At 39.4% G+C, this 9,953-nt stretch overlaps 1 protein-coding gene across 1 annotated transcript; it reads right to left on the bottom strand.

The window, feature by feature from the left end:
• Positions 1 to 2,307: 2,307 nt before the first annotated feature.
• On the bottom strand, positions 2,308 to 6,369 carry wfikkn2b (WAP, follistatin/kazal, immunoglobulin, kunitz and netrin domain containing 2b). The gene is made up of 2 exons (XM_084740869.1): positions 5,730 to 6,369; positions 2,308 to 4,665 (listed from the first exon to the last, which is right to left on the bottom strand). Exons 1-2 carry the CDS (start codon positions 5,913 to 5,915, stop codon positions 3,115 to 3,117), a joined length of 1,737 nt encoding a protein of 578 aa, XP_084596995.1. The 5' UTR covers positions 5,916 to 6,369; the 3' UTR covers positions 2,308 to 3,114.
• Positions 6,370 to 9,953: the final 3,584 nt, after the last annotated feature.

Genomic DNA, 9,953 nt, shown 5'->3' with positions numbered 1-9,953 from the left:
CACAGTGGTAAACATGCTCCAGTCCCAACTTTTTTGGCACAAGTTGTTGGCGTCAAATTCAGAATGAATGAATTGTACTTTATTCAATTGAAAATGGGTCTAAAAGTTTTTGAAAATCACTGCATTCTCTTTTTATTTACATTTTACACGATGTCCCAACTTTTATGAACGTGAGGTTGTAAAATGGTCAACTTTAATCTAATTAAAAAGTAGCTACGCGAATGAACCAGTTCAACCCATTGACCTCAGAATGTGCGGAAGAGCTGTCTGTGAGTAAATTCTACTGTAGATACAGCACAAGTTTTAATAGGGATAGACAAGTGTGTGATTTTGAAATGAATAAACTTTGTTCTTACTTTGTATCAAAAAGTGATAGAATGGTTGGCACACAAAAGAACTGTTGGTAGGGGTGTTGTTGATATGAACTTTGTTTATATTGCTTTCTGATGTGATCCAAGATGCTGCAGATCTAATATTTCTCTGCTCCAGGGCCTCAACAGCTGCTGAAGTGCAGGTCTGAGCTCCCTGGTGGTTTTGCCAGTAAAGGAACACCGTACATGGGCTGATCTCCCGCCTCCCTCGCCGCTCTGGATGGGAGAAACAGAATCTCATCTGGGAAGGAGAACACCCTCGTCGAAGCCCACCAAGGCCTGTTCCTAGTAACCCAGAGACGCCTGCTGGCACGGCATGAAACACATAACTCTTGTATGGGAGTGGATCTGAGGTTTACAGCTTGGGCTCCTTACCCAATTAGACTGGATCATGGAGGCAAAACAAAATAGGGTGAAGTTTTTACAATGCCACAGGGGTCTTTAGAATGGATGGGCTCTGTTTGGGGGATGGTGGGGAGAAGGGGGGGCTGGGGATATGCTATTCCCAAATCTCTTTTATCACTGCCTGTCAGAGTAACCACACAGGTACAAGGAGCAGCTGCTCTCTGTCCTCCAACAGGTACAGAGGGACCAAACACCAGGCTAAACTCTAACTTCATGTGGTAGCACAAAGGTATCACACACGGACGCGCATTTCCACCAATGTGATTAAAAAATATGTTGCAAGACGTCATTAATGAGATACATGAATCATTATTTTTAAAAAAGATAGTCATTATTTCAAGATTCTTAGTCATTAATTTGAGAAGCTAAGTAATTAGTTTGAAATACTGAGTCATTCGTTTGATATTCTAAGTCATTATTTAAAGATTTTAAGTCATTAGTTTGAGATGCTGAGTCATTTTTTTTAAGTCATTAGTTTAAAATGCTTAGTCATTATTTTGAAATTTTAAGTCGTTATTTTAAAACTAAGTCGACTTGTTTGAGATGCTAAGTCATTACTTTGAGATTCTAAGTCATCATTTAAAGATTTTAAGTCATAAGTTTAAGATACAAAGTCATTAGTTTAAAATGCTTAGTTATTATTTTGAACATTTAATTCATTATTTTAAGACTCTAAGTCAGTAGTTTGAGATGGTAAGTCATTCTTTTGAGATGCTATGTCATTATTTTAAGATTTTAAGTCATTAGTCTTAGATGCTGAGTCATTATTTTTAAGTCATTAGTTTAAGATACTGTCATTAGTTTAAAATGCTTAGTCATTATTTTGAAAATTTAAGTCACTATTTTAAGACTAAGTCATTAGTTAAGATGCTAAGTCATTAGTTTGAGATACTGAGTCATTCGTTTGAGATGCTAAGTCATCATTTTAAGATTTTAAGTCATTAGTTTAAGATACATTAGTTTAAAATGCTTAGTCATTATTTTGAAAATTTAAGTCATTATTTTAAGACTCTAAGTCAGTAGTTTAAAATGGTAAGTCATTCTTTTGAGATGCTGTCATTACTTAAAGATTCTAAGTCACTAGTTTGAGATGCTACATCATCAGTTAAGATGCTGAGTTATTCATTTGAGATGTCTAGACCTGCTGCAAAAGAAAAGTGCCCTGAGGTAACTTCTTTTTCCATTTGCCACTAAAACAATAAGACGGAGTGATTATTTCAAGATCTTATAATGACTTACAGGATCTTTTCATCACACCGACAGCAGTGTCCTTCCATAAGTGTGTAACCTGTCCTTCAAAAGATAAAACCATTCAGTCTGCGCTTTAATTCAGTCTGCTAACACACCACATGAAAAGACACACAAAATGCCACATGACAGGGTTCCTCATCAGGAACTTTGAAAGACTGTCAAAAGCAGAAAGAAACCTATGATATGCAACAAAAATGGTCCTAAAATTTTATCACTGAAATCTAAATATAATTTAAATTTTCACATAGATATGAACAAAGATCAACAAAAGGAGACTGAATAAAAATCCCAAATCTTTATTTTCGTCTCACATGACACAAAATCATACAAAATGCCATTAAATTTCAGAGAGAATGTAAAGTACAAAAACAACAAAAATGCTTACATGATAATAAATAGCCAAAAAAGTAAGACCAAATAGATAAAAAAAAAAAAAAAAATCAATGACTGATTGTGAGAAAATGTAATGGTTAATAAAATATATTACAACTTATTCATTTGGATGAACCAGAGCTATCTTGTACTGTATTGCAATACCCTGCACACGTTTACGGGTGTATTCATACAACATGAAAACTGAGACATATGGACTACATGTGTTAAGTAAGTGTTTGTTCACATATCAAAAGTGCCAGGTGAAAATATGACTGGCATATGAAAAGAATCAGAAGATTTGTGACCGTTAAATTATGTACATTAAAAACTCAATTGTGTCTGTTTTGTGCTTCAGTGCAAGTCTGCAACCTCCATTTCTGCTGGAGGCAAGAGAGGGGCACGAGGGACGACGGAGTCTGGGGGATTAAGGTAACAAGAGGATCATGATGGATGTCTCATGGTATCTCAATCAACAACACCAATGACCGAGCCATAACAGAAAAGCTCCGCTGCGAACAGACCACACGAAAAGACATACAACATGTCGAATGACAGGGTTCCTCATCGGGAACTTTTGGAAACTTTCAACAACAGAAAGAAACCCATTAAATGTAGCAAGAAAACATCACTGCAGTTAATGTTCAACAGATGCAGTCGAGTCAGGTTTTGTATCTCTAAACTTTATGTACAGATTACCTCCCTAACCCTAACCCTACTGCGGGCTGTTGGTGATCGCTTTGAGAATGTCACACGTGTTCTTAGAGATGACCTCCCTCAGCTTCCGTACACGACGAGGGCTGGACGCGCCCACGTAGCTCTCCGGCTGAAGGACAGCCATGCCGTCATTGGCATTGCCCATAATGATGACCTGTCCCTCAGCGGCGGCGCCCGTGATGTTCGGGCACGGGCAGTTCCAGTCCATGTTGAGGAAGGTGACCTCGAGGGGCTCCTTGCCAAAGAAGCGTAAACCCATCTTCTCGTCCTTGAGGATCTCTTCGACAGTCACGAGGGCGTGGCCCGAGTCCTTCTCCTCTGTGAGCTCCGTCATGCGACCCAGGATGACGAAGTCGCTCCGGCAGAAGCTCGTCACCATCTTGCCTCTGGGCTTGCAGGCCTTGCAGTGGTGGTTTTTGGGGTAGGGGCACATCTCCTCGCAGGCCTCTTTAGATTCAAAATTGTTGTCATTGCCCTCACACCCTCCGTAGATGAAGGACTGACACTGCCGCAGGGAGCTGCTGTAGGCCCAGCGGGGCTCGTATGCCTTACAGGGGCCCTGCAGGCTGGGGAGCCCGCAGGGGCCTGACAGCTCTGGACCGCAGCACTGCATACAGTCCTCGTATGTATCAAACACCTTTCTGGGCTGTTGGCTGTTGCTGTTGCTATGGCAGTGCGTGAAGGAGAAGCAGTTGTTGGTCTTGGGCTCATAGTACCAGCTGACTTTCTCCAGCTCGCTCCCACAATCCTCAGGGTTATCAGGTGGTTTCTGACACTCTTCAGGCAGGCAGCGGGTCACATTCTTGGGTGCAGGGGTCTTGGGTGGCTCTGTGGGGAGCACAGTGAGCGGGTGGTCGGCCTGCACTGAGCCAGATGGGTTCTGAGCCGTGCAGGTGTAGACGCCTGAATCATGCGGCTGTGCGTTGTAGATGACCAGCTGACCGATGTTAGTGACCACCATATTTCCTCGCACATGATTTGGCCTCATCACGACCCTCTCCACCCCGTCTGGCAGTTGCTTCTCCCAGGTGATCTCAGGCCGGGGGCGACCCGCCACGTCACACAGGAAGCTGGCCGTGTCACCCACGTTTACAGTCTGCTGAGTGGGGCTGTTGACCACGACAGGAGGCTGAGGCTCAGTGGGAGGTGGGATGGTCGCCTGCAGAGGAGCAGTGGTAGGACGGAGAGTGGTGGCCTGGGGCAGCGAGGGGCTGGTGTTGGGCCAGGTGAGATGGAAGCGGCAGGTGACGACAGACAGGGTGATGCCCTTGGAGCACGCCTCCGCGTCCATGTAGCACTTGTTGTAGTAGGTCATGCCATCGGAGGCGCAGGTGAAGTGCGGCTCCCTCTCGCAGCGGTCCCGACACTTACACACCGGCTGGCCGTCCCAGATGTCACACTCGGAACCCTGCTGGGTGCACATGAAACTGGCACAGGTGGCTTCCTTGGGCATTCCCATGGGGCCTTTCTTCCCGTCCATGTAACGGGCCGCCACACAGCTCCGATTCCCGCACACATTTTGGCAACACTTCTCAAAGGACTCACACTCCTGTAAGAGAAGAAGAGAGACATGATGGATACAGCTGCATGCATCTGGAAGACATTTACATACAGTCAATAATGATAAAATTAGAAAACAGAATAGAGATTAATTTAAAATTCAGACACTGCATGTAAAATGATTGTAAAGTTATAAATGTTGTTAATAGGGATGTTAGCAATACCAAAATCTCAAGGTAAAATAATATGCTGCAAATTATAATTATAATCAAACAGGAATTTAGTGGAATGAACTGATGTTTTCTTATTGACTTAAATAAACTAATTTTATTTGTTCAAGTTAATTAAACCTAAACTTTCTAGTATTTATATTCAGCCTACTTTACAACTTAACTTAACCTAACTTTTCTTCTAACTTGAGGTCTTTTGACTTGAAATGATGAGTTCAATGAATGTACAGTACAGAGTTCAGTCAACTCATCAAATTAAGTTTCTAAAGGTCTATGATCAGCAAAGTAGCAGACTTCCCAGCATGCATTGTTTTAGAGCTAAAACTCCCCTGAGAACCTTCCTTTTTTGGTTTAAGAAAACATAGAAAGTTTGTCTGTTTTGAATCACTGTAAGATTACCTCAGCTTGTCTTTTCAAATTCAGTGAACTTAAAAATTTTAGATAGCACAGACACTAACTTTTTTAATAGTGTACCAAATAGGTATATTCATCGTGATATTAAAAAACAAAGAAAAGTGACGACTTGAAAAAATGTCTGATGTGTACAGCATCTTTGTTCAAACAAAATTGTTTTTCCCTTTTAACTTAAGAGGCTCCTGCTTTCCTTGTTAAATAAACTAAAATTAAAAGTAGCAGCCATGACCTAAGCATGTGCAAAAAGTTGGCATGAACTGTCTTTGGAAATTAATTTTGAATTTTGAATATATGTACAATTGCACAACAAAACCAAGGTCAGCGGAACTCCTTTTATCAGATAAAGATAGTAAAATAAAATAATTAACCCTGTCTGGTCATGGTGGTCACAGTCCAGATATTCAGTATATTGTCAGATCCCTTGTGGTTAAGAAAACTTAATTGTAAAAAGTTCTTCTCATGACTTTACCTGATCAGATTCACACTCTCGTGTGCAGGTGCTCATGGCATCCACCCACAGGTTGGGGTTCATGTCGTTGGGGCAGATCCCCGCGTGTGAGTAGGTGATCTGGGGCAGAACTCCGACCTGGTGCTCCATCCACACTGACACACACGCGAGGAACCAGATCCAGCGTGGAAACAGCATCCACCACATCTCCAGAGCGGAACGCAACTCAACAAGTGATGAAGTTTTGAGGTTTTGCAGAAGTTGTAGATTTACGTGCCCCAGCAGCAGTGAGCAAACTCCACTTCTCTGAATATGAAAAATAGTTGACGACAAAACTCAAAAGCGCATCACACGTGTGTGAGTCCGCTGGTCAGGACGGTGTGTGTCAGCTGATTGATCCGGTGTGATGTCTCACTCCTGCAGATATGATGCTCTATTTATACCACCGGTCTGCAGCCATCACCGTGAACATGACTCGCCAGGTTTCTGATAACATGACAGCTGAGCTGTTCCGGAGATGCTGCTGGAAGAAGCTTTTTCAGAAGTCAGCGGTGAGCTTTGGGTTGGACTGGCGGGACACCTGCCTGTTAAAAGGATTGCTGCTATAACCCCGTTTAACCCTTTGCGGGCTCCAGTGGCGCCAGAGCGCAGCGCACTGCTGCGCGTAAAGACGCACGGGGAGGAGACGCTCAGAGGCAATTTGTTGCTTTAAAAAACTATATATAAACATTATTAAACGACTGAATGAAATGAAACCTCATGTTCCGTTAATACAAACCGAAAATGTTCGAATTTTTGTAATAATTCTAAATGAGCCGCTGCACGTGCACACATATTAATTACATTTAAAATTGTACTTTGGTTTTGAAATATAATAATTATATTTTATATGTAAATATATCTGAGTCAATATATTTTTATTTACCTGATGGAAAAAAAGAAACTCTTCAGAACATAAATGCTGTTTTAAATCATATTTAATAAATGATTATTCCTGGATTTCCTTAATATTGGTAATTCTCATTATTCTCATTATGAGACACATTTGTTTTTGCTGCAACAACATCACTTCTATTAAACACTAAAGAGGGTTTAGGAGTCAGTAGGAGTTTTTACCACTTTTATTACCTGGCTATGTGATAGGGCAGGTTTTCTCTTTGATTGTGTTGATGTTTGGGGGGTTTATTGCTGCATGGTATTTATGTTTTATGTACTTTGGGTGTATGCTTCATTTTGATTCAACATCCACACTTTGCTCATACTTACATTCTTATATTTAAGTTTCTCATGTTAACTATTTTCTCATGTTTATGCCTATAATTTATATTTTGTCTCTCAGTATAAAGCACATTTATTTAATGTGTGAAGAAATGTGCCATGCAAATAAAATAACCATTGCTATCACACAAAATCAGCCTTTATTTTTGGATACATGTAGGTTGAATCCCAGTAGAAATGTGTGAGGATGTTCTTAACACATTAGGTTGAGGATTCATATTTTCTCCTGACATTACACTTGTTCATTTTATACATTCATCATACATCTAACAAACTGATCATTCATAAAGACATAAAGTGGAAGAGTTATTCTCTTAGTATTTAGAATTGTGATTAACAATAATGAAGGCAAAACAAATGACATGGTAATATAAAGTGACATATGTTAAAATAAATAAACAGTAATATTTAGTCCCCTCAGGTTGGTGCATTGGCTTAAATAGTTTGCATGCTTTTTAAAGAACAAACTGATGTGGCTTGCAATCTTAAAAAGTGCAGTGACAGTTATGCTTTTTTAAAACTGAGGTGCAGTTTATTAAAATATGTCAACCTCCATGATGCCGATGTCCAGAATCATGGAGATGAGATATGTTCTGCTTGTGTTGATGTCTGTTACACCGCTAAATGCTGTGCTGCTAAGTAATGTTGACAATATTTCATGTTCATTATATTATTATAGGTCCTGTGGGGTCGGATGCACAGGATATTGACCTGCTCCCGAGGAGCCTGCAAGACTCACTGTGCAAAGGTTTTAGATTAAGTCACCTGCACGTATGTGTTTATGTCAACTAGAGCCAGACAGCTGATATTATCAACCTGATAATGTCCTATCAGTTATATTGGTTGATATCAGTATCAGTGTATATGTTGTCTGATATTTTTTTGCAGAACATAATGCAGATTGTTTTAGTTTTATAGGCAGTATTTTAGATATATTTTATATTTTTTATTAATTCAAGTTCCTTGTGTGTTTTCTTTTTAATTTCTAGTCATTTATAATTATTAAAAATACCAGTGGAAATTTGTGTTTCACTGCCCTGATGTCATTTTTGATTTCACATAGATAAATAAAGAATATCAGCTGATATATCAGTATCTAATATTTTACTCCCTGATATTAGTTTTGGCTCCAAAAATCCAGTATCAGTTTGGCCCTAATGTCAACTGCTGTATGTTTCTATATTATATTGTGTCTTTTCTTTTACACTTGCTGCATTAAAAATTGTGTACTGGGACAAAAAAAACAAGTTGAATTTAGTGCTGTCTGACTAATCTCACTGTGGAAGACTCAATTATTGCATCATTTGTGTTGGTCCTTGAACACATTTCTGCAACACAGATTCACTACAAATGATATATTTTTTCTTTAACCTTAGTAAAATTGTTGCATTGTGTTAAAGTTATGAATTACTATTAATTAAAAGTCTGATATCAACTGTTTAAAAAACATCTCCTAATAACTGAATTGCTACTAATTCAATAATAATGCATGTACAGTAAATGTAATATTTTAGCTACTGTACATGTGACTGGTGAGACGTGACTGCTGCTGCACAGCAATTTCCATTCTTTCAGCCTCATTCATCAGTGGACTTAAACTCAACATTATACATGCTCCACATTCTACAAAGCGTGTCTTTGTACACAGGATTAGCTGTGTCATACAAACACTTTGTGTGGATTTATGGAAATGTACAGACTCATTCTCAAGACGCACACATTCCAGACAAACTGTTGCAAACACAGGCAGTAAGTAGGACCTCCTATTGACAAGAAAAGCTTAATTGCAACACAATATAGGTCGTCTCCCAAAACCCACAAGTTTTCATTTAAGAGTCTGGCTCCACACCTAACCCAGGACTTAAAATAGCAAACACAACTTTCTGATTGAGCTTTGATTACACCACTTTTCACATCTGACTCCAGCAGAGGTGAGATGAGGACAATACAACTTAAAAAAAAAAAAAAAAAAAAGATCAGGTGATGTGCTCCTCAGTGGGTGTGTGTGTGTTGGCAGAGCTTTTAATGAATGAAGGTGTTATTATAATTTGCTCTGCTCATTCCTTTCCTGTGTAAACTACTTCCACTGGTCTCCTCCACAGTTCAGCTGAGGACAGGGGAGCTATTAGAGCGCCTTCCAGTGCTATAACAGTGGTCTCCTGCTGTGTCAAAGTGTCGGTGCGGGAGATTGTTTGTTCCTGAAGCAGACGTGCTGATTTTTTGTGTATATGTGTGTGTGTGTGTGCATGACAAGCAAATAAATAAAACCTGTTTATCTGGAGTTTGCCGAGCTTCCAGAGCTGCGGGTCTCAATCCTGTAAGAAGGATTATACTTGCTCCATTTCACTGCCAATGACAAACAACATTCTGCATGTATGATTAAGTCTATCAGCTTATTTTAACAACCATTTATTGTGTCTGTGATTTATGAGCTGACTTTGTGTAGGGGAGACTGGGGATGGTTGCAACACAACACATTTCTTTCAGTTATTCAAAAAAAATGATTTGGACCAGAACGATCAAACGTTGATGGCTGGGCTGCTGCAAAAAGGATTCATTTTTAAACCTGATTAAATCATGGTTTAACTTTAAATTTTGTTGCATCAAACTTTTAAACTAGTTTTAAGTTAATAAAGATTAAATTTAAACCTCAGTTTTGGTTTTCCAAAGCTAGATTAAATTTAATCTAATTTACTCTGATTAAAACTAATCTTAGATTTAATTAATCTTTGTTGGTGCAAACCAGTCTAAACACTAAACTTACTACCCAACCGAATTTAAAGAGGATTGCATTTGACACATCATTCACAATATTTGTTTGAATAGAAGAAGTCAGATGTTGCAACTGACCCCAAACATGGGATCAGCTGCAACAAAATAGGGATTGTTGCAACGTGTTCAAAATACTTTTAGTTTCACAAATTAACTTTTGCTTTTTGCCTCAATAATATTCTGAAAAGAGGCATT

The sequence above is a fragment of the Lutjanus erythropterus genome, chromosome 17 (assembly GCF_056507025.1).
Source record: "Lutjanus erythropterus isolate fLutEry1 chromosome 17, fLutEry1.hap2, whole genome shotgun sequence".
NCBI classification, from domain to species: domain Eukaryota; kingdom Metazoa; phylum Chordata; class Actinopteri; order Lutjaniformes; family Lutjanidae; genus Lutjanus; species Lutjanus erythropterus.
Note: the sequence above shows the minus strand (reverse complement) of the source record. Positions and strands in the feature narration are given on the sequence as shown.